Here is a 25,340-nt window from a genome sequence, read left to right on the forward strand (position 1 = left end):
ACTGTGAGATCATGACCTGGCAGAAGTGGGTCGCTTAACCAACTGAGCCACCCAGGTACCCCAACTTCTATTTTGAAAAGTAGTTTTAGCTATCTGGAGAGTCACTGCATCAGCATATACATTTTAAATTCAGTTTTCACAGTTTATTTTTGTATTTGTATTTATGTTTTTCAAGCGATGCATGAGTCTATGTAATCTGCATGAACTTTATTTTTTTTTCTCTTTTGTTTTCCATTTTTAATGGAGGCCTAACACACAACGTCACACCAGTTTCAGGTGTATGACATGGTAATTGGACTGACTACGTGTTCTGCTCTGCTCAAGCACAAGCACAGCTACCGTCTATCATTATACAACACTGTTACGAGAGCATTGACTCTATTCCCTATGCTGTACCTGTCATCTATGTGATTCGTCTAGTTAAAAAATTTTTTAATGTTCATTTATTTTTGAAAGAGAGAAACAGACAGCAAGCAGGAGAGGGACAGAGAGCGAGGGAGACACAGAATCCAAAGCAGGCTCCAGGCTGTCAGCACAGTGCCCGACACGGGGCTCGAACCCACAGACCGTGAGATCATGACCTGAGCTGAAGTCAGACGCCCAACCTACTGAGCCACCCAGGTGCCCCTGATTTATTCATTCTATAACTGGAAGCCTGTACCTCCCACTTCTCTTCACCCATGTTTCCCATCCCCGCTTTGCCTTCCTCCCCTCCCCTCTGGCGACCATCAGTTTGTTCTCTGTATTTATGGGTTTCTGGTGTTCTTTTTTTTTTTTTAATCGTTTCTTCATTTGTTTTGTTTTTTACATTCCACATATAAGTGAAATAATATGGCATTTGTCTTTCTGTGTCGGATTTATTTCACTTAGTATAATAGTCTTTAGGTCCATGTTGTTGAATGGGCAAAACTTTATTCTTTCTTATGGCTGAGTAATATTCCATTGTATAAATATACACCATATCTTTATCCATTCTTCTATCTGCGGACACTTGGGCTGCTTCCGTATCTTGGCTACTATAAATAATGCTTCTATAAACATAGTGGGTACATATATCTTTTCAAGTCAGTGTTTTTGTTTTCTTTGGATAAATACCTAGTAGTGGAATGATTGGATCATGTAGTATTCTATTTTTAATTTTTTGAGGAATCTTCATTCAGTTTTCCGCCCTGGTTACACCAATTTACATTCTCACCAATTGTGCACGAAGGCTCTCTTTTCTCCGCGCCCCCCCCCCCAGCACTCACTGTGTCATGTCTTTGTGACACCCTCCATTCTGACATATGTCAGCTGACAACTCATCATGGCTCTCATTCGCATTTCCCTGATGATTAGTAATCCTGAATGTCTTCTCACTGGTCTGTTGACCCGTTGAATGTCTTCTTTGGAAAAGTGTCTATTCAGGTCCTCTGCCCATTTTATAACTGTGTTATTTGTTTTTCACCATTTGTTTTTTCAAAAGGCTGTGGGGAGGTTCTCGTTTTGGGCAAAAAACCCTTGCATGCTCCATGCTGTCTCTCCCATGGAATGTGGGTATAAAATCTGGATTGAATTCAGAATCACAAGGAAGCCTCTGGAAAGTAACTCGTGGGAGGAGAAGTGGGGAAGAAAATACAAAAGAACTGGAACAACACAGTAAGAGTTTACCATCTATTTTCTACTTGGCAGCTTCCAGTCTGGACTCAGGGCAGCCAGAAATGCTGAAGTGCATGTGGGTGAGGACGGAGGGAGCTGGCTGCAGCCCTCTCCTTCTGGCCTGAGGGGTCTCCTAATGCTGAGAGGGAGTGTGTTTTCTTCTCTGTCCTCTCTGCCCAAGGTCAGCAACAATGGCGCAGGAATAGCGGGGAAGGCAGGTGCCTGAAACTCTGACGGAGAGTAACCACTGGGATTCTTGATGTAGACCCAGCTGCATAAAGTTCATGGCAGAGTGAGGCAAATAAAGCCCCAACTGGGGCAGGTGCCCAGAGAACCAAAAAATACTGCTGAGATCATGGAGAGGTAGGAACATGGGAAAGTGACCCCCTAATGTTGTTTGTAAACCACTGGGTTCAGTCCCCATACTGTATATTCAGGGATATGACCTTATAGCATACTATTGATGTTGACAACTGAATTATGGGACAGCCCAGTCACACAAAGAATATGGGGAGGGGGCAGCAGAGATACTGGGAAAAAGGAACCAATATTGAAGCCACAACTGCATGATAAAAAAAAAATGTCAACTTTCTCTGTAAGATTTAAAGAATATCAAGAGACTCATGACATCTAAAATGTCTGAGACATAATACAAAATAACTTGCTATACGAAAACCCAGCAAAATCTCTATTTGCATGAGAAAAGATAATAAGCCATGCCGAGCTCACACCGACAGTCATAGCTGGCAAAGATGTTAAAACAGCTGTTATAAAAATTTCCAACAAGTAAAAGAAAACACTCTAGAAATGAATAAAAGGGTGGAAAGTCTCTGCGGGGGGGGTGGCTGGGTGGCTCAGTTGGTTAAGCATCTGACTCATCAATTCAGCTTAGGTCATGATCTCAGAGTTTATGAGTTCAAGCCCCACGTCGGGTTCTGTGCTGACAGTGTGGAGCCTGCTTGGGATTCCCCTCCTCTCTCTCTCTCTCTCTCAAAATAAATAAACTTAAAAAAAAAAGATAGGAAGTCTCAAAAAAGAAACAAAAGACATAAAGAAGAATAAATGGAAATTCTAGAACTGAAAAATGCAATAACCAATAAAAAATTATTGGACTGAGTAGCAAAACTGAGATGATGTAGAAAGAGTCTATAAACTTGATGAGAGATAAATAGAAATTATCCAGTGTCAAAACTGAGAGGGAAAAAGAGATTTTAAGAAATAAACAGAGCCCCCTGGAACTGGGTGGGGGTAATGATGAGCGATCTAACATTTGTGTCACCAGAATCCCAAAGGAGAGGAGAATAGATTTGAAGAAATAGTGGTTGAAAACTTAACAAATTTGATCAAAGACATAAACCTACAGAGTAAAGAAATTTTGTGAACCCCAAACAGAGTAATCCATAGCAATCCACATTTAAACACATCATAATCAGACTGTGAAAAACTAAAGACAAAGAAAAGGCCTTAGAAGCAGCCAGAGGAAATCCACACATTACCTACAGAGGAGCAATTCAAACCATGGCAGATTTGTCATTAGAGTCACAGAGGACAAAGGAATTGGCACAGCATTAAAAAAATTTTTTAATGTTCATTTATTTTTGAGAAAGAGAGTCAGAGCACAAGTCAGGGAAGGGCAGAGAGAGAGGGAGACACAGAATCTGAAGCAGACTCCAGGCTCTGAGCTGTCAGCACAGACCCCAACACGGGGGGCTCGAACTCACGAACTTTGAGATCATGACATGAGCCGAAGTTGGCCGCTCAACCACCTGGGTGCCCTGACACAGCATTTTTAAAATACTGACAGGAAAGAACTATTAATCCAGAATTCTATACACAGCAAAAATACACATCAGGAATGGAGAGGAAATAAAAACCTTCTGACATGAAAGAAAATTAAGAGAATTTTTGTTTGTTTTTGCCAGCATATCTGTCTGGATTTTTGACTGGGGTTATATGGGATCTAAAAATCAATTTAAGGAGAAAGGCATAACTTAATACTGACTTTTCGTATTATGAAAATGGTGTATTTTCTATTTATTTATCTTTTTAATTTCTCTTAACAATATTTTATAGTTTCAGTCTACAGGTCTTATGTATATTTCATTAGATCTATTTTGAAGTACTTAATATTTATATGCTGTTATTTTCAATTCACAATGATTTGTCATTAGAAATATGATTGGTTTTGTATATTAACTTCGTATTCTTTGACTACTAATTCACCTTCAAGTTCTAGTAGGTAGCTTTTTTTTATAAATTTCTTAAGATTTTCTCTCTACACGATCATATTACCAAGGATGGTCTATGTCTCCCTTTCAAATTTGTGTGCTTTTTATTTGTGTTCCTTGTGTTATTGCAATGCCGGGGACCTCCACTACAGTGCTGAATGTAAGTGGTGAATGTTGGTGGCCCCGCCTTGCTCTCAATCATCGTACGCCATTAAATATGTGCGTAGCTACAGTTTCATTTTGTAGAGGCCCTTTACTAATTTGAGCATGTTTTCTTCTCACCTTTGTTTGATGAGAGTTTATATCACAATCAGGTATTAAATTTTGTCCTTCTGTATCTGCTGAGATAACTATATTGTTTTCTCCTTTCCACCCATAACTTGAACCAATCCTGAATTCCTGGAGTAAACTTGGTTATGACATATCACCCACTTCATACGTTGTTGGATTAAATTTGATAGTATTTCATTAGGAAGGTTGACTTTCATGAATAATACTGGTTTGTAGCTATCTTTTCTTTTATGAAACATTTATAGAATTTGTTTTTCTTCCTCAATGTTTGATAGCGTTTCACAGCAAAGCCATCTAGTTCTTTATTGTTCACTGTAGGAAGTCCTTAAATTATAAATTCTATTTATTTAATAAATTTGGTGGCAGAATTTTCTATTTCTTCTTGAATCGCTTTTGGTAATTTGTGTCTTTTCAGGCATTTGTTCATTTTCTCTAACTTGTTGAATTTACGGCAGTAACATTGTCCAAGGTATTCTACTATTTGGGGCACCTGGGTGGCTCAGTTGGTTAAGCATCTGACTTCAGCTCAGGTCACAGTCTCACAGTTCATGGGTTCAAGCCCCGCGTCTGGCTCTGTGCTGACAGCTTGGAGCCTGGAGCTGCTTTGGATTTTGTGTCTCCCTCGCTCTCTGCCCCTCCCCCACTCATGCTCTCTATCTGTCTCAATAGATATTCTACTATTTGTTTAATGTCTGTAGGATCATTTTCATTTAGAAAAAGGTTTCTATTTTCAAACAGGTTAGATTTACAAAGAAGGGTTGGTATGACACATAGTAAAATTCATGGACAAATACTGATACGTTATTATTAACTAAAGTGCATACTATATTTAGATATCTTTAGTTTTTACCTAACATCCTTTACTATCTCTAGATCCTATCTATGACACCACATTAAGTTTACTTGTCATGTCTCCTTAGGTGGCTCCTGTTGGCTGTGATAATTTCTCAGGCTTTCCTTGTTTTCATGACCTTGATGGCTTGGGTCAAGTGTCTTGTAGAATGTACCTCAACTGCATCTGATGTTTTTCTTATTCAACTTGTTGGTCATTAGAATACTGCAAATAAAAACCACAGTGAGATGCCAAATCACACCTATTAGAATGGCTATTACAGGGGGAAAAAAAAGGAAAAGAACACTTGTTGGTGAGGATATTGAGAAACTGGAGTCCTTGTGCATTGTTGGTAGGAATGTACAATGGGAGCCATCATGGAAAACAGGCTGGCAATTTCTCAAAGCCTAAAGATAGATCACCATATGAGTCCCCAATTCCACGTCTAGGGATACTGAACCAGAGACTCACACAGTTCCTTGTATGCCCATGCTCATAGTAACAGCAATCACAAGATCCAAAAGGTGGAAACTCCAGTGTCAATCAACAGAGGAACAGACAAGCAAAATATGGTATATCTATACAATGAAATATTATTTAGTCATAAGGAGGAATGAAGTTCTGATACATGTTAGGCCCCAGATGAGCCTTGAAAACATCATGCCACGAGAAATACACCAACCACAAAACAAAAGATATTGTGTGGTTCCACTTACGTGAGGTACTAAAATAGGCAGATTCACGGAGACAGAAAGTACAATAGATTTACCAGGGGCTGCAGAGAAAGCGACATGGAGAGTTATTATTTAATGGGGACAGAATTTCCATCTGGGAAGATAAAAGAAAGTTCTGGAATGGATAGTGGTGATTGTTGCCCAGCACTGTGAATGTACTTGATGCCACTGACTTGTACACTTAAAAATGGTTGCAATGGTAAAGAAAAAGAAGCCAATCAGTGCCCTGTAATATTTTTGTTTCATGAATTATTTTAGTAAAGTTTAGATTTCCAACTGATTCCAATTTTTGGGTTTTGGCTCTTCTCCTTCAGCTTCCTTCTTCCCTCCATCCCTCCCCTTCTCCATCTCTCCCTCCCGCCCCCTCTCTTGATTCCTTTCCTTGTTAATAGTGGTCAATAGTGGTTAATAGAGGTTGCTGGATATACTTCAGTGGCGGGGTCATCTCCATCCTGCTCATACCTCGAAAGAGTCTCCAGTCAATACCATCAGGGCTAGGGGCTGCCTGCAGGACATGCGGAGTTAGCCCTTGGCTGTGCCGCAGGTGTGCCATGGGTGACTTTCTCCCTATCACCAGCAACAAAGGCATTCTGTCGTGTGAGTGTGACCTCAACATGCCACACAATAACGCCTCTTCCTTCACACAAGGAGCAACTGGATGGGCCCATCTATTGCCCAGGGTATCAGTCCTTCTACCGAGCACTCTACGGAATGGGGCCAGTGCCTGCTCGACACACACCACCAGCGGTCACAGGTTCACAGCCATTCTCCTGAGTCTAGAATCGGTTATGGCGTATGCCGGGGACCTACGATTCAGTCTGAGATACACAGATCCAGCTCGTGACACATGACCCAGGGCCTCTTAAAGGAGAGTCCCAATCCCGTACTCCTGTCCCTAACTACCAAAGATCAAAACTGCTGAGTTAGGCCAGTCGAATCTCTCACAGAGGCTCAGCAGAACTATGCAAGCACAGCACAAGCAGCACAGCTCTAAGTCCAGCTTACCAGCCAGCAGCAGGCCGCGTACGTGCCCGCCAGTGCATAGCAAAGCCGGGTGCGTTCCTCACGTGGTGAGGCCTCTGGGAGAGCAGGGCACACCTCTCCGCTGCTCCAAGAATGGCTTGAGAAAGCAAGGTAAGGAGATTAGATTGGGATTTTTATAGTGGCTCCGGTGTGGACTGGAGTGAGGATTCTCATGCGTGGGCTGGGGGCTTGCACATTTTGAACTTCCCGTTGGCAACCAAACAAGAGAACATCTGGGTCTTCTTATCAGCTCAGGGAGAGACAAAGGGGTGACACTGAAGAGCTGTCAGCAACGATCAAAAGTGGAGTCCGTTTAAAAAAAGGGTGGAGTCAGACTTTGTTACAATGAATGTGTTTATACCATCCACATTTTAGTGGTTTTTGATATAATTGGATTCATATCTATCACTGTGTAACTGTTTTTGTTGCATTCACGTTTTCTTTTGACCCTTTTTGTTTCCCCTTTTAACTGAGCATGTTACGTGACTCCATTTTATTTTCTCTCTTCACATATTACACTTCTTGAAATTTGGCAATTGCTCTGGAATTTTCAATAAGGATTTTTAACGTTCAAATGACACTATGCCACTTCAGACATTGTCTGAGAAACTCTTTGTTTCTTCTTCATATTTGAAGAATAATTTCCATAATATGAAATTTTAGGTTGATGGATTTTTGTTTCAATGTGTGAAATATTTCACTCCACTCTCTTCTTGCTTTAATGGTTTTTGACCAAAAAGGCTGCGATCATTCTTATATTTGCTTCTCTGTAGGTAATACCTCCCCAGCCCCAACTTATTTCCAGATGTTCTCTGTCTTTGATTTCCCACACTGAATATTATTTTCCTAGCTATGGTTTTTGGGATGGTTATCTTCCTTGGTATTCTCTGAGCTTCCTTAGAGCTCTGGTATGTAACTGGCTTTGGGAAGTTCTCTGCCATCACTACATCAGATGTTTCTTCTGCTCCTTCCTCACTTTCTTCTCTTTCTAGTGTTCAAATTACATGTTACATCTTTAGAAACTGCCCCACCATTCTTGGATGGTGCGTGCGCGTGTGCGCGCATGTGCACACGCACGCACAAGAGTGTGTGTGTGTGTGTGTGTGTTCTCATTCTTTTTTTGTGTGTTTCAGTTTGGGATGTTTCTATCAACATATCTTTAAGCTCACCGATTCTCCCTTGGCCATGTCCAGTCTCTTGATGATCCCAGCAAAGATATTCCTTGTTTCAGTTAGTTTTTGATTTCTAGCATTTGTTTCTGAGTCTTAGCATTTCCATCTCTCTGCTTATATTATCTATCCGTTCTTGCTGTTGTCCACTTTTTCCATTACAGCTCCTAGGATAGTCACCGTAGCTGTCTTGAAGTCCTGTTGTAGTAACACCGTCCCTGCCATAGGAGACTGTCTCTTCAAATGTTGTTGTCTTTTAGTATGCCTTGTAATTTTGTTGTTGTTGAAAGCCAGGAATGATGTACTAGGTAGAAAGAACTGAGGCAAAAAGGTCATTAGTGCAAAGTTTGGGGTTTATGACACTTGAATCTGTGGGTTTATAGTTTTCATCAAATTTATAAAATTCCTCTCTAAATATTGTTCTGTCTTTTGCTTCCTTTCCCTTTCTGGGGCTCTAATTATATATGTTAAACTACTTTGTAGTGTTCTAGAGTTCATGGAGACTTCTTTGATTATTTTCCAGTCTGTTTTCTGTCCTTCAGTTTGGATAGTTTCTATTGTTATGTTTTTAAGTCAGTAATTTTTTCTTCTATGGAATCTAATCTGCTGTTGATCCTATCCAGTGAAGTAGTCTGTTCTGGTATTGTGAGGAAATGGTTAATGCAGAGGGTCTATTTTACTCACTTTTTACTTATCTCTGTAGCCAGGGCAGTGATCTCTGGCCAAGCCCTGAAAATTAAATTCCTGGATATTCGCATAGTTACTAGTGAATGACGTGATGATAAATGCCTGAAGCAGTGACTCAAGATGAACCAGGTCAGAAGTGTCTAAAGTCCACACCATGGCAGCTCACATAGCTATGAGACTAGTCCCCTTTAAGAGCTCTGAATTCCAGGGCACCTGAGTGACTCAGTTGGCTAATCATCCAACTTCGGATCAGGTCATGAACTTGTGTTTCATGAGTTCAAGCCCTGCATCAAGCTCGGTGCTGACAGCTTTGAGACTGGAGCCTGCTTCGGATCCAGTGTCTCCCTCTCTATCTGCCCCTCCTCGCGTGCTCTCTCTCAAAAATAAATGATTTAAAAAAAGAACTCTGAATTCCAAGACTCCACTTCCCTGGGTGGAGATGTATTGTGGGCCTTTGGAATTCACCATTGAAGGGAAAAGTACATCCATATGACTCTCACAGAGACAGAAGACTTGGAAGCTTATATGTGACCTCTAACATCTACTTTCGTTTTCTGTTCTTGCAGTATATATCCTTAATTGTAATGAATCTCAGACATGAATATAACTTTGTGGTGAGTCATGTGAGTCCCTCCAGCACATCACCAGATTAGTTAATGGTCATGGGAGTCCCTGAAACAGGTATTGTATTTTTCGTCTCTACAAGCTATTTTGGTTCTTTTAAATATCTTCCTTTTTTTATTATGTGCATGTTTCCCTTTAAATATTGTGCCTTCTTGGAAAGCTTATTTATTTTGAGAGAGGCAGAGTGAGCACGAGCAGGGTGGGAAGCAGAGAGGGGGGAAGAGAATCCCAAGAAGGCTCCGCACTGTCAGCGCAGAACCTGATGTGGGGCTCAAACCCATGAACCATAAGATCATGACCTGAGAAACCAAGAGTCGAATGCTTAGCCCACTGAGTCACCCAGGATCCCCATTGTGCATGATTGTAATGTGCTTGGGTATTTGTCCAATCAGGTAGTGATTTCTGAGTCTATTTCCAATCACAGATTTTTCTTATTATGGGTCATACTTTCCTGCTTCTTGGCATGTCTAGTAATTTTTGACTGGCTATTGGATATTATTGTTGATATCCTGTTGAGTGTTTTATTGTCTATTCTTTAGTAGGCAGTGACTTCCAGACTATTTTGATCCCATTAAGGCCTATTTTTATACAGTTAGGGTAGGCCTACAGTAGATTTTCTTCCTCGGATAGTTTAATTCTATACTAAGGCAGGATCCCACAAGGGGGTCTCCTCTTATTGCCTGGGGTATTATTGAGGACTCTCCTCTGTTGTTCAGTTAGAATTTTTCCTCACCTTCTGAGACCTGTGCCAAACATACAGCTCCTCATTAATTTGTTGCCTTACCTTCTAAAATTTTACTCTGCAGATGTGTAGCATAGTGTTCAGAAAAGAACCTCCAACCCACAACTTCCAGCTGCCTCAAACTCCTTGAACTCCAACCTCCACCTCAATTTAGCAAGACAGCTAGGCTGTTTGAGTTCTCCCTTATATTGTAGTCTGAAGATGACTTACCTGCAGAAATGTGGGGTGATCGGAGGGATCACCTCATGTGTCCCTTCTCTCGAGGATCATAGTCCTGCACTGTTGTTCCAAGGCTACTGCAGTCTTTGCATGTTTCCCCCAGAGAGTTGATGATGAGCTATGACATCTAATCCATGTTATTCCAGTGTGGGAGGAAGCAGAGTCTGCATAAATATTTGGCAATCTCTTGCACTCAATTTCTAACAGGTCTCTTTGTCACATCCTGCTTCAAATCACTGATTGTTTCTTCACTGGGAAATAAACCACGAACTGAAAAACTACTACTACTCAAAAGGGGTCTAAATCACGTCATACAAGCTATCTAAGCTTGAACTGTGGTAACACAAGCTCACTTAGAGCTATATGTTCCAAGAGAAGACTATGGGAACAGGAGTTTGGTATGGTCTCATATACCCCAAATTCTTCTTTTTTAAATTTATTTTTATTTTTATTTTTAGGAAGTTTTATACCTTTATTTGACAATCAGCAGTTAGTTCTCATCCACATTAACAGTCTGTAGATTTTTGAAAGTGGTGAAAGGTACATAGGTAACCAACATATAGAACTTACTTGGTGAATCTTCATCCTCTTCCTTCCTCACACGTTTTCTGGACAACCGCACGCGGATACGGTATGGAACATTCCTTATTCCTTTGGCCCAGACAGCTTTGTTGAGCCTGGTGTCAATGTGCACATCTGGGGTTCCCTTCTCCTTCACAGCAAATTTCCGGATCTTTGAGTGCGCGAGGGGCACACTTCTTGAACCCCCCTCCATGGATGCGCTTGTGAATGTTGATGATCTGTTCTCTGGTCACTACCTCGTTGATAGCAGAATGGCCCTTCTTCTTCTCACCACCCTTCTTTGGGGGAGCCATTTTGCCTGGCCAGGGTTGGAAAGGACTCTTTTTTTTTTTTATGTTTACTTATTATTGAGAGACAGAGAGAGACAGAGCATGAGAAAGGAAGGGGCAGAGAGAGAAGATAACACAGAATCCAAAGCAGGCTCCAGGCTCTGAGCTGTCAGCACAGAGCCTGACGCAGAGCCCAAATCCATGAACTGTGAGATCATGACCTGAGCCACCCAGGTGCCCCTTCATATATCTCAAATTCTAAAGATAAGAGCACTGACACCATTCAAATAGGTAGCCTCAATTACATATTCTGGCCAACTGCTGCCCAGACCCACTTACTAACCTCTGCTGTGTAAAACTACCTACCCCTGAACTAACCCTGATCTTCCAAATCCCTAGCTCCCATTTGAGATGACACAGAGACTCTGTGAAGGTGGTGCTCTCCCTTGCTAAGTTTAATGAACACACCTCTGTATGATGAACAGAGTTTTTTTAAAAAATGTTTATTTTTGAGAGAGAGAGAGAGAGAGAGAGAGAGAGAGAGAGAGAGAGGGAGAGGGAGGGAGACAGAGAACAAGTTGAGGAGGGGAAGAGAGAGAAAGTGAGAGAGAGAGAGTGAGAATCTGAAGCAGGCTCCAGGAACTGAGCTGTCAGCACAAAGCCTGGTGTGGGGCTCGAACCCATGAACTGTTGAGATCATGACCTGAGCTGAAGTCAGAAGCTGAATGAACTGAGCCACCCAGGTGCCCCCTCCAGTTTTTTTTAAATATGAGCTTTGGCAATCATGGATGCTCTAAGGAAGGTTGGCCGTGACCCACCACAACCACAGCCTAAGATCACCAACTCAGAAGGCAATCCACTGAGGCCTCTTGCACTTCCCTGTTCAGGGTTTCTTTCTCCACGATGATGAGTTCAGTTTAGGGCTAAGTTTGAGCTCCAATCGTTTTGCTGAAATCCCAAATCTAGGGGAGTTTTATTTAGTCTGCCCTAGGGAAAAAGTCCCCCAAACATTTTTAAAATTTTTTTTTGTTGTTTTATTTATTTTTGATACTGAGAGAGACAGAGCATGAGAGGGGGAGGGGCAGAGAGAGACGGAGACACAGAACTGGAAGCAGGCTCCAGGCTCTGAGCTAGCTGTCAGCACAGAGCCCGACGCGGGGCTTGAACCCACGAACGTGAGATCTGACCTGAGCCGAAGCCGGAGGCTCAACCGACTGAGCCACCCAGGCGCCCCCCAAACATTTGTTATCTGATCAGATTTGTACTACTTTTAATTGTCCTTGGCAGTCATATTAGATATCCATCACTGTGTTGTAACAAATCACCCACAACTGAGCAGACTGAGAAATAATGATTTATCTCACAGTTTCTGAGGCTCAGGACTCTGGGAGTAGGCCAAAGTCACTGGCCCAAAATCTTATGAAATTGCAGACAAGCTGCTAGTTAGGGGAAAACTTGCCTGGGAAGTTTTCAATTCCGAGCTCATTCACATGGACTCTGCTAGCAGACCTTAGTTCCTTGCTGTTGGCTGGAAACTTCAGTTCCTCATCATTTGGGCCTCCCTTCATGACACAGCAGCTGCCTTCCCCCAGAGTAAGGAATCCAAGAGAGTGCCCAAGTGAACTTCCACTGCTGTCCTGTATGACCTAATCTCAGAGGTGCCTCCCACCAATTCTGTTGGATGCTCCTGGGCCCAGAGACCAACCCAGAGACGATGTAGGAGGAGACCACACAGGATGGGATCACCTGCAGTGGGGAGTGTAACCTGGGAGCCAGCGTGGAGGCTGCCCCTGTTGCGAATCTGCCAAGGCACTGACTTGCCAGTACTTCTCCCATCAGCCTATCTATCAGCTCTACTGTCGCATGTCTCCAAGCGTTTTTCTCAATATGGCCTGTATTCATCATCACAGAACCAAGATATCCTACACTGATATGCAGAATATCAGGAACATGATATGTACCCAACTGTTTGAAGTCTGTGAAATAGGCAATACTGTCCACACTTAATAAATGAAGAATAAGAAAAGTTGAGCAACTTATTCTGTGATATATCATGAGTCATGTGTTGTAAGTCACAGGATCAGGCATTCCCAAGTCTATCGTTCTTCAAAGTCTAGTATTTTTCCAGAATCCCTCACTTCTTGACTGGTGTCTGGCTCTAATCTAGTTCTTTGTGCAGCTTCATTTCCCTCTAACCCCTCACTCAACTCACACTACGTCCGCACTCCACAGACCATCCTACTGAATGAATTTTAAGGTCCCTAGGTTCACAGTGTTAGTCCCACAGCTGAAATCTTTTTGCCCCGACCCCTGTGATACCAGTCTTCTGCAATGTGCTGAGGCTAGTGCAGGCAAATTTCATAAATATTCAGTGTGTGCTTGAAGTGAGTTTTCATGTTGAATGTGATCTTCTTCCAAAATCAGTGAACTGAGCTTGTTAATTGTATCATTCAAATCTACATTTTTAAGGACTTTTCTAGTGTTTGATCTAATTACTGAGGAATATTAAAATCTCCACTAGATAGAGGATGTCGATTTTTCCTTATGAATCTGCATGATAATCTGCATGTTACTAGGTACATACAAGTTTTATCTTCGAGGCAGACCTGTCACCATTATGTATGACCCACCTTTCCCCAGGAGAGGATATTAGAGGAAAGAGATGAAGGTGGGGGTGGGGGGAAGGAGAGGATGGGGGAGCCAAGTATAGATAGGTCCAATCTGCTCCTTGCAAAGGAAGAAAACTAGCCTTCCCAGTGGTCTGTTACTTGGACAGTGGTTAAAATTCTTTGGGTGAATTACCGCCTTTCTCCTAAGAACACAGCCAAGTTCCCTTGCTGCTTCTCTCTGGGAAGCACGGTTTTTTGCTCACCCTCCCATGGCGGGTATAAGCCCAGTGGGGTCTCAGCATTGCCCAAAGTTTCCTGTTGGAAACCTCACCTGGGCTTTGAGGTGTTTGGTACTGTGCTCAGTGAAAAGCAGAACCCACTCCCAGGCTTCCTAGTTGCACTTCACCCAGGGTCCTGCCAACCCTTGGCTGTGCATATGTACGTGGTACTCAGCGATATGGTAACAAATGTCTATCTAGAATTTTAGTTGCAGCCACCAAAGCATCATCATACAGAGTCGCTCCAGATCACTGCAAATATTTGACATCCTATTTGTCCCTCATTGTTCAGTTCAAATACAGCTGCTTTCATTAAACTCTGATCATTCAAACCCCCACCCCCACTTCCAATGGGAATTACTACTAGCATCTTCCCCCCTTTCACCGCTATTCCCACCTCAGTTACAGCAACAGTGACCCCCCCACCCCCCCCACCCCTGTCTTACTTTCCAGGCAGTTATATTTGTATCTTTCTCTCCCTGGTTAAAAAAAAAAAAAAAAACAACTTGTCGACTGGATCCTCCGTCAGCTCACTGGGTCCACAACCTCACTCCAGCCCTGTCTACTCCCTGCCTCCAGAGGGGAGCCAAATGCTCATCTACAGGTGGTGTTTCCCATCTTAAAATTTTTCTTTAAAAATTTTAAAAAATGGTTTTTTTTGAGAGAGACAGCATGAGTGGGGGAGGGGCAGAGAGAGGGAGACAGAATCCAGCATAGACTCCAGGCTCTGAGCTGTCAGCACAGAGCCCGAGGCAGGGCTCGAACTCGGGAACAACGAGATTGTGACCTAGGCTGAAGTCGGCCACTTAACCAACTGAGCCACCCAGGCGGCTCCTTAAATTTTTTATTTTAAAACATATGCCCAGAACTGTCCAATCCTATGAGAGAGGGTTAATGTCTGAGGTCCTGTTTAGGAAAGCACTGGCTGCGTCCCTAGCGTTGGGCCGCTCTGTGATGTGCTCCCCCAGAAAACCACAGATTTTCCAAAAGGACCTATCCACCCCCACTTCAAGGGCCTTTTAGACGCTGCCAGGCGTGCAGATTCAAATGGAATCTCCTACCATCAAATTTATTTACTGAACATGACCATAATTAAATGGGTATGGATTGAATCCTTCTCAAGAGTTTCAAATTAGCTAGACTTCCCATAATACAGTATTGAAAACTTTTTAATATTACTCTTAAGACCAAGGTGGAGAAGAAACCAGAGCACGTCTCGCGAACGCAGAGGCCTCCAAGGCTGCCGCCACCAGAGCCAGGGCATGGTGAGGCAGGAGGCAGGGTCGGACTGTGGGTAAGCGCGTGGAGGACTGAAACCTGCGCGGTGTGCGCGGCGTCCCTGGAACGCACCCGGCTGCGGCCAGCGTGGAATTGCAGGCTCGCCACTTGATAGTCAGCTTCGTAACTGAGAAACACTGTCACAGACACAACGAGGCCAGAGGAAAAAAAGAACCAGCCACCAGAAAAGTGCACTTGGATCAGATGTGCGCTTGCCAGGTCCTTCGGGGGAAGCTCGATTCTGACGTGGGAGACCATCGGCCTTAGCTCACCTCACAACGGGCTCCGAGCTAAGACGTCAAGGAGGCAGCTCCCCTGCCTCTCCCAGCCAGCTGAGGCTGCAGAGCACACGCCCGCTGCTGTCCGGTCTCCTTGTCTTTCCCGTCTCCATGCCGGTCCCTGCCCAAGAGAGCAGGTGCGTGAGCACGGTCTCACTGGGCACGAGGGCATCCTCACATTTGAAGGGACGGGGACAGGACAAGGACAACCCAACGGCAGCGGGGCTAGCCTCAGCAGCCTTTCTGAGTGATGTCTAGTCCCGACGACTTGGTGATTTCCAAAGTTGTAAACACCTGTTCAAAAGGAAGAAAGCCAAACACGTGGATGTAGCCATCAATATTTTAGTACTGCTTTAAGAAAACATGTTCTGAAAAGTACATCTATGTTAACCTTTAAAATATGCAAAGCAGTTGCTGACACAAAATCTCTCTGACCTTGTGCTTTATAATAGTTTTCCAAATAACACCAGTTGAAATCCATGAACACACAAACCTATTTCCGTACCTCACCACATGTGGGATGAATTCCAATGGTGTTATCGAGTAGCTGTTTGGTGAGCCCACATTTCATTGCTGCCGCAAATCCTTGGGTGACCTCACCGGCATTCGGTCCAAGAACGTGGAATCCTATCACCCGGTACTTTAATACGCAAACACAAGAAGGAGAAGCCCAGTAGGTTAATGGTCTGAACAGGAATCTATTTATTGCAAGTTTACAGTTAACATGTACAGCATCCACTACAGTAAAAGAACTCTAAAGCTGAATTGAGCAGAGAACATTATCGTGAAACTGAACCACGGTAAGAATCTGTTAAATGAGCCAGTAAATGCACATCCAGAGTTAATTTGCACTCAAATTTACTAGAACAAGCAATTTACCCACTGCATGAAGGAGTTCATTAGTATGATGTAAATTCCCAAATTATGCTGAGATCGTGCTAAACAACAACGTAACAAATCCGAATTAAAGTCCAACGCTAGAATAATTCGAAGGCAGCGGGCTGCCCTGCTTCAACGTAACTAAGCGGAGACCAAGCAGTGGCCAGCGCAGGGTTTTACCCAGGCCTGCGCGTAGGGAGGGGCGAGGAGCTCGGGATGAACAGCTCCACCAAGACAAGTGCATTTCCAAGGCTGCATTCTAGGCTGTCTTTGGCCAACGTGTTTTCATCAGACTCTCATCTCTGATAGTGCCAGGGCATAACAGATGAAGAGAGAGAAGGCAGAAGGGGTCTCAGCCCACCTGCATTCTGGAGGAAACACAAAGAGCATACGACCTCCTGCATATCTACTGGGGGGGTGCTCACAGGAGGCCTCCGAAAGTGGCATTTCTCAGGGGGCTGGCCATCCGAGGCCAGGAGAGCTGTGGGTGACAAGTGCAGCTCCCAGGGCCCCACAGAACTGGGGATCTCTGAGATGGTGCCTTGTGCAGCAACGTTTGGGAGAGGGGGAAGCCCAGAGAGAAGAGAGGGACATCTGATGGAAATCTCCGCTTATAAATGAAAATGAAGGCAGGTTCTGGGAGGGGGAAAACCTCATTCACGGTTTTCACCTTGGGGCCACAGTAAGTAGGAGGGTGACACTCTAGAAACAGTGATTTGGGAAGGAGAATAAGGAGGGGCAAGCTCTACCCTGGAGGGGGGCCAAGTGTGTGAGGGTGGGTGAGCGGAGTGGCAAGGGACAGAGCAGGTGTCCAAAGAGGGGTCAACAGACCTCAAGATTCTGCCCCAGGCCCAGCAGTCAACACCTCTGTCAAGTGGTCAGAAAGCACGGCTGCTGACCTCGGCTTCAGCAGGGGCTCTCCCAATCCAACCCCAATCCCAGGCTGCCTCTGCCCCCTCCCGCTGGGAAGGCCCCCTCCCCGCCCGCAGCCGGCAGACAGTAAGCTCAGTCACTCCAGTCCAGGGTCAGAACAAGCTGCACACAACTACCACCACCCCCTGGGAGCACAGCTGTGAACATGTCACAGCCCTGGGGTATTTCTGGTAAGTTCTGACCAGTATCCCCCTCAAGGGACTAAGATCTGGAGCTCTGGCTGCCTGCAAGTCTCAGACAACGGGGCACATGCTAACTGGTCGTGAGCCTGTGACACCCGTTCTCTGTTAGGCTGAGAACCAGAGAGCCACAGAGGCGGGGACCAACAGGACGATGGTTGGTACTTTGGAAACTTTATACAAACATCAGTTGTTGCGGTTTGTATTTATCTAATTTTGTTTTTGCTCCAAGATTATAAATTCTTAAAAAGGGAGAGACCAAGTCCTGCTGCTTTCTACATGCAGCGTTCCTTACAAAGCAGGTCGTAAATAAACTGTTTTCATCCACATGATCGATTCCAACTCATCTCCGTAACAGGGAGCCTCCAACGACCGGCTCTCCACCCCACTGATCCCCTTTGATGAAAGCCTTCATTAGGAATCAGTTAATTAACTAGTTTTCAGGGGCGCCTGGGAGGCTCAGTCAGTTAAGCAACTGAGGCTCAGGTCATGATCTCGCAGTTCGTGGGTTCAAGCCCCATGTCCGCGCTCTTGCTGACAGCTCAGAGCCTGGAGCCTGCTTGGGATTCTGTGTCTCCCTCTCTCTGCCCCTCCCCTGCTCATGCTCTGTCTCTCAAAAATAAACATTAAAAACAATTTTTTTAAAGTTAACTAGTTCTTACTTCATGCAAGCATGTCTTTCTAAAGGCTTCGGATGCACAGTTTATAAACTGCATATAAACACACACCCTACATTTTATTCGTTGAACACCGAAACTTTCACACATCATCCTGTTCTACGCTGCTCTGAGACAACTTGCAGTGATTTTGTTTTTCAGAAGGTATCAGTTGCTCGACCTCTATAACCACATCAACTGGGTGACCACTTGAAGGATTTCGGCCTTGCCCTGAAAGTCGTCTTTAAAGACGATTCAAACCCAATCCTAGACTAAAAGCTACAGCTTAAAATGATGGCTTTTAACCCTCCAAGGAGATTACGTACATTGTCGAATTTATTGCAAATTATCTTTGCGTAGCAAGTATTGTTGTCCCTGCCAGCCACTGTCCACTCGAGAGGCCAGAACAAGGTGTGGTACACCTGCAAGACAAGGGGGACAGGGGCCGAGATTAGTGTCTGTGAAAGGCACTCCCTGACACGTTCTGCAATGACTGACCACAGCTTTCAGGAAGTTCAAGTTTCACTCTGCAATGATGTGGATGGAACCGGAGGGTATGGTGCTAAGTGAAATTAGTCAGAGAAAGACAAATATCATATGGCTTCACTCATATGAGGAATTTAAGATACAAACCAGATGAACATAAGGGAAGGGAAGCAAAAATAATAAAAACAGGGAGGGGGACAAAACATAAGAGACTCTTAAATACAGAGAACACGCTGAGGGTTGCTGGAGGGGGAGGAGGGATGGGGGATGGGCACATGGGTAAGTGGCATTAAGGAGGGCACTTGTTGGGATGAGCACTGGGGATGTAGGGGATGAATCACGGGATTCTACTCTTGAAATCATTATTGCACTCTGCTGACTCACCTGGATATAAATTAAAAATAAATAATAATTTTAAAAAACTTAGAATTTCATGATTTCAACCTTATTTGTCTGATGGGGGCACCTGGGGCCACAGCTCCTAAAATACCAGCTACCCAAGTGTGTTGGCCATTTTTCCCCCCTTGGCTCAGCTGTTAGTCCAGAAAAATCTCATTAACTAAATTCAATTGTCCAACAGTTATAGAGTGCTACTCTCCAGAGCGATGCAGCGGAGCCTGGTCACCTGAGAAGGTAAATGCAGACTTCGATTCTGCTTCTGTGAATTGGCAACCTGCCTACATGGTTCACCGTCACACCCCATGTGGAGGAAGCAGAAATGAAATCGCCCCAGCCGCCCAAGGATATGAAGAACACAACCTCTGCTCCCTGAGAGCCCTCACTCCAAGCGCTCTGAGCCCACCTGGAAGGCTCTCCCCCAGCTGGCCTGGTCAGCCAGGAAGCCCTGCAACTGTGCGGGCGACCTCTCCCCTAATCGCTCCATCAGAAGGTGGTGGATTAATGTCTGCTGCCAGGATAAGAAACGGGTCCCCAAGTAAAATCCACAGTGGAAGGATTTAAGTATGGATTCTTTGTTCTTTAATAGGATGATGTATTTTATACTTTGAATAAGATCTTTATTGTTTTTATAAAAATGACACAAGGTTATCATAAGAATAATGCAGTACAGAAAGTCAAAGTGAGAAAAAAAATCAAACCCATCTTCTGGAAATAGCCATTTTAAATATTAGGGAAGTATCAACTGTTGGCACATAGGCAATAAAAATGAAATATTACTTATTTTTTTACAAAGTTTTTATTTATTTATTTTTGAGAGACAGAGACAGCATGAGCAGGGGAGGGGCAGAGATAAGGAGACACAGAATCTGAAGCAGGCTCCAGGCTATGAGCTGTCAGCACAGAGCCTGACACGGGGCTCAAACCCATGAACCGTGAGATCATGATCTGAGCCAAAGTTGGACAGTCAACTGACTGAGCCACCCAGGCACCTCTAAAAATGAAATTTTAAAAGATATAGAATATAGTTACTTGTAATAAAAAGTGTTAGATTTGACTTGTATTTAACAGAAGAAAAAAACCTCTCCCACACATTTAAAAGTATGTTTATTTATTTTGAGAGAGAGCATGCACACTGCAGAATGTGAGGGGGTGGGGCAGAGAGAGAGAATCCCAACAGGCTCTCATGATGGCTTGCTCATGACCTGAGCCAAAATCAAGAGGAAATTAAGAGTCTGGTGCTCAACCAACTGAGCCACCTAGGTGCCCCTCCCCTATTTTTTTATTATAATCTTTTCAATCTCTGTGGCTATCTGGAAGAGAAGATAAATGTTTTGTAACCTCAAGATAGGATTTCCTAAAATATAGGCTAAGGAGAGAGATGGTGAAAACTCTGGGGTTTTAAACAAGATTTGTGAAACTGCACGTGTGTTTCTGACTCGTCCCATGCCGCCTGCTGTAGGGAAAGTAGGGGTGCGCACTGACGCGTCCCTCTGCCCTTGTTCTTTCTCTGTTTTTTGCTCTGTGTGTTTTGTTTCTTTTGCTACTTTGAAGATTTTTATTTTATTTACGTCTTTGGTCGTCCTGGTTCAAAATGGGTGTGAAGTATGGATCTCACTTTACTTTTCTCCTGAATGGCCATCCACTGATTTCAACACCCTTAAATGATTTAAAATAAAATACCACCTCTACCATGTGTGAATTCTCATAAGCATCCGAATCAATTTCTGGTTTCATATTCTGTTCCATTCATCTTTCCGTCCGTCTGTATGTCACTATGGCATAATTTTAATTACTATAGCTGTATGATAAACCTCAATATCTAGTAGGCTCATCTCCCCGCTGCTCTCCTTATTCAGAATCTGTTACTGTCCCATTTTTAAGTTTTAATTTTTTATCAAACTATGCACAATTATTAGCCATGATTTGAAACTTTTTTAATGTTTATGTTAAAAAATTTTTTTAAATATTTACTTATTTTTGAGAGACAGAGTGTGAGTAGGGGAGGGGCAGACAGAGAGGGAGACACAGAATCTGAAGCAGGCTCCAGGCTCCATACTATCAGCACACAGCCAGATACAGTGATCGAACTCATGAACTGTGAGATCATGACCTGAGCCAAAAGTTGGATGTTCAACTGATTGACCGAGGCGCCCCTACTGCAATGGTTTTTAAACTTCCTTTTTGGATAGTTCATCACAAGTACACAGAAATACAATTGATTTTTCTGTGTTTTCATGCCCTGCAACTCTGTTAAATTCACTTAGTTCAGTTATGGGCGGAATTATGTCAGACCCTCAAAACAAATCTCTACTTTGAAATCCTAACCTCTAATGCTCCAGAATGTAACCATATTTGGAGAAGGTCTTTAAAGAAGTAAAGTAAGGTCATTAGGGCGGCCCTAGTCCAACTTGACTATGTCCTTACAAGAATAGAAAATTAGGACACAAGACACTCAGAAGATGATGTGAACACAGGGAAAAGACGGCCATGTACAAATCAAGGAGAGGGGCCTGGAACATCACTCCAGGGAAACCAACTCTGTGAACACTTCTAGCATCTAGAACTAAGAAAATAAAAATCGGTCCTTTATCATGTTAAGGAAATTCCTTCTAATTCCCAGTTTATCATGTAGGCTTTTTAAATCATAAATGTGAAAATTTGTCAAATACTTTTTTTTGAATCACGATGATCATGTGATTTCTCTTCATTCTATTAATATGATACTGACTGACTTTCACATGTTGAACCATCCTTGCATTCTTTCTAAAAAATTTTCTTAAATGTTTATTTATTCACTTTGTGGGGGGGGGGCACGATCAGGGGAGGGGCAGAACAAGAGGGAGAGAGAGAATCCCAAGCAGGCTCACCACTGTCAGTGCAGAGCCCAAGACGGGGCTCAAACCCATGAACCATGAGATCACAACCTGAGCCAAAACCAAGAGTTAACCAATTAAGCCACCCAGGAATCTCAAACCATCCTTGCAATCTGGGAATAAATGCCACCTAGTTATGATCTACAATCCTTTTTAATATGCTGTTTAATTTGGTTTAATAGTATTTTGAGGATTTTTGCATTAATTTCATAAAGAATTTTATCGGTACCTTAAAATTTTCTTAAATGTTTATTTAATTATTTTGAGAGAGAAATGGCATGAGTGGGGGAAGGGCAGAGAGAGGAGAGAGAACCCCAAGCAGACTCCAGGCTGCCAGCACAGAGTCTTATAAGGGGCTCAAACTCATGAACTGTGTGTGATCATGACCTGAGCTGAAATCAAGAGTTGGACCCTTAACTGACTGACCCTCCCAGAGGCTTATCTGTCCTTTTTGCAGTAGAAATGGCCATGGTAGAAAGGTAGTGCTGGCCTCATGTAAAGTTAGAAAATTATCGGTGTTAATTCTTCTTTAAATGTTTGGCAGAATTCACCAGTGAAGCAATGTGGTTCTGGGATTTTGGGCTGTATATGTTTACAATTGATATATGTTTTAGCTGTATTAAATTTTTTAAAAAGTGTTTTAATGTTTATTTTTGAGAGAGTGAGAGAGAGTGTGAGTACAGGGAGACACAATATCCCACAGGCTCTAGGATCTGAGCTGTCAGCACAGAGCCAGATGCGGGGCTTAAACTCGTGAACCGTGAGATCATGAACTGAGCCCAAGTTGGATGCTTAACCGACTGAGCTACCCAGATGCCCTGCTGTACTGAATTTAAAATTTTTTTAAATATATTTACTTATTTTTGAGAGAGGCCGAGCATGAGTGGAGAAGGGACAGAGAGAAGGAAACACAGAATCTGAAACAGGCTTCAGGCTCTGAGCTGTTAGCACAGAGCCTGATGTGGGGCTCGAACTCAGGAATGGTAAGATCATGACCTAGGCTGAAGTTGGATGCTTAACCAACTGAGCCACCAGGTGCCCCTACCGTATTAAATTTTTAAATCAATATATAAATTCTCTACTGTAAACTTTTTAATTTTTTTAAATGTTTTATTTTAGTTTTGAGGGAGAAAGAGACTGAGTGTGAGTGGGGGAGGGACAGAGGAAGAGGGAGAGACAGAATCCGAGGCAGGCTCCAGGCTCTGAGCTGTCAGCACAGTGCCCGACGCAGGCTTGAACCTATGAACTGTGAGATCATGACCAGAGCTGAAGTCGGATGCTTAACTGACTTAGCTACCCAGGTGCCCCTCTACTGTAACCTTTTTAATTTAAATTATATTTTGTCTGAAAATAATAATAGTAAAGCTCTCTTTTTGTTATTATTTGTTTTACATGGAATATCTTTTTCTTTCCTTAATTTTCAATCTGTATCTTTATATCTATAGTAAGTCTCTTTAAACAACATATAGACAGATCCAATTTTTTTAATGTTTTATTTATTTTTGAGAGATAGAGAGTGTATGAGAGGGAGAGGCAGAGAGTGAGGGGGACAGAGGACGGAAGCAGGTTCTGTGCTTTCAGCCATGAGCCTGATGTAGGGCTCAAACTCCTGAACTGTGAGATCATGACTTGAGTTGATGTCAGATGTTCAACTCACTGAGCTACTCAGGTGTCCCTAAATCCCATTTTTTAAGTCAAGCCTGACAAACTGCCTTTTAATAGCACACCTCCATCCATTTACTTTTTACATGATTACTGATAAGGGATAATTGATTTTTGTGTTTATCTGCTTTCTGTACGTCTTGCATGTTTTTCACTCCTTAATTCCTCTACTACTGCCTTTTTTGTATTTAGTTTATTTTGGTTGCCTTATTCTTTCCTTTTTTGTGTATTTAAAAAGTTATTATCCTAGTAATTACCTTGGGAATTACAATTAACACCTTAACTTTATAATAATCTTGTTGGAATACTACCTACTTAGTTTCAATAATATGCAACACTCTGCTTCTATATATCTCCATCCTCCCTTTTATATTCTTACCGTCACAGGACACATTTTATATAATGCATGCTCATTAACTTGAATTTAAAATTATGTCTAATACATTTTCCTTCAAATTAAAGACAATTTTTTTAATGTTTATTCAGTTTTGAGAGGCAGAGACAGAGTGCAAGTGGGGGAGGGGCAAAGAGAGAGGGAGAGACAGGATCCGAAGCAGGCTCCAGACTCTGAGCTGTCAGCACAGACCCCGACGCAGGGCTCGAACTTGTGAACTGCGAGATCATGACCTGAACTGAAGTCCGATGCCCAACCGAGCCACCCAGGCGCCCCAAATGCATTTTCTTTTTGAATCATATAGCCAAAAGAGAGAAGTTACAAACCAAACCAAAAGTGTGGTAACACAGCTTATGTACCTAAGAAGTTATCTTTACTAGTGTTTGACTTTTCCGATAGCTTCCAGTTACTATCTAGTGTCCTTTCATTTCTGTCTGAAGGAGTCTTTTGAGCATTTCTTTGGGGGCAGGTCTTCTGTTAAATTTACTCAACTTTTAGTTTTCTGGAAATATCCTAATATCCTTCATTTCCGGGGGCACCTGGGTGGCTCAGTCAGTTAAGCATCCGACTTGATTTCAGCTCAGGTCATGATCTCACGGTTTGCTAGTTTGAGCCCTGCACTGGGCTCTGCACTGTCAGTGCAGAGCCTGCTACGGATTCTCTGTCTCCCTCTCTTCCTGCCTCTCCCCTGCTTGCTCGCTTTCCCTCTCTCTCTCTCTCTCTCTCTCTCTCTCTCTCTCTCTCTCTCTCTCTTCCTCTCTCTCTCTCTCGCTCTCAAAATAAATAAATAAAATCAAAATATACATATCCTTTGTTTCTGAAGAACAGCTTTGCCAGATACAGAAGTCTTATATGATAGTTTTCTTTCTGGACTCCATTTATCTTGATTCTAATGATGGTTTTCAACTGTCTGAACTCAAAACTGTACACACACAACACACACACACACACACACAAATCTTCACTTTGCTTTAACTGAATTATGCCTCAATTAAAGATACTTTTCCAAGTTTGAAAGCTTTGAGCTCTCATTCACAGTATACTGAATCTGAACTTCACTGTCCAATTCTCTATCAGGGAAGTTTACTAAGGGACCCCGGTGGTCATTCTCAGTGGGACTGGCAGAGCCCCTGAGAAATCCGGCTCTGCCCACCTCTGGCCAGAGAAGGGTGAACGCTGGCGGCCAGAGTCCCCGAGCTCCGTGGGAGGAGCTGACGCGGGATCCAGGATGTATCTGCTCACTTCAGTGCTGTGCGGGGGTAGCACCCACGCTAACGCCTCACTGGATCCCAGCGCCCCCGTCAGGAGGATTTGGTTTAACCGTCTCCAGAAAATAACTGCCCGGGTGTTTGCCCGTGTGCGGAAAGTGCTCTGTGCAGTGTCAGGGAGGTGGGAGTCTCC

At 43.2% G+C, this 25,340-nt stretch overlaps 1 protein-coding gene, 1 long non-coding RNA gene and 1 pseudogene across 3 annotated transcripts in view; 1 reads left to right on the top strand and 2 right to left on the bottom strand.

Moving 5' to 3' along the window:
- Nucleotides 1–6,797: 6,797 nt before the first annotated feature.
- Nucleotides 6,798–19,566, top strand: LOC115274806. Its single transcript, XR_003901262.1, has 2 exons — nt 6,798–6,854; nt 19,192–19,566. It is a non-coding gene; the product is annotated as an uncharacterized LOC115274806 (long non-coding RNA).
- On the bottom strand, nt 10,675–11,059 carry LOC115274805 (annotated as a pseudogene).
- Nucleotides 15,074–25,340, bottom strand: part of TXNRD3 (thioredoxin reductase 3) — a 56,101-nt gene continuing 45,834 nt past the window's right edge. The window contains exons 14-16 of one of the 2 annotated variants that reach the window (XM_029918252.1): nt 18,452–18,547; nt 15,984–16,118; nt 15,074–15,772 (exon numbers count right to left, since the gene is read on the bottom strand). In XM_029918252.1, the coding sequence (XP_029774112.1) occupies nt 15,710–15,772; nt 15,984–16,118; nt 18,452–18,547 (294 nt within the window). In that variant the 3' untranslated portion in view covers nt 15,074–15,709. Of the gene's footprint in view, nt 15,773–15,983; nt 16,119–16,156; nt 16,726–18,451; nt 18,548–25,340 lie in introns of those variants that run through there. The other variant, XM_029918250.1, reaches the window with a different exon arrangement.

This window comes from Suricata suricatta, chromosome 12, assembly GCF_006229205.1.
Source record: "Suricata suricatta isolate VVHF042 chromosome 12, meerkat_22Aug2017_6uvM2_HiC, whole genome shotgun sequence".
Lineage (NCBI taxonomy): Eukaryota > Metazoa > Chordata > Mammalia > Carnivora > Herpestidae > Suricata > Suricata suricatta.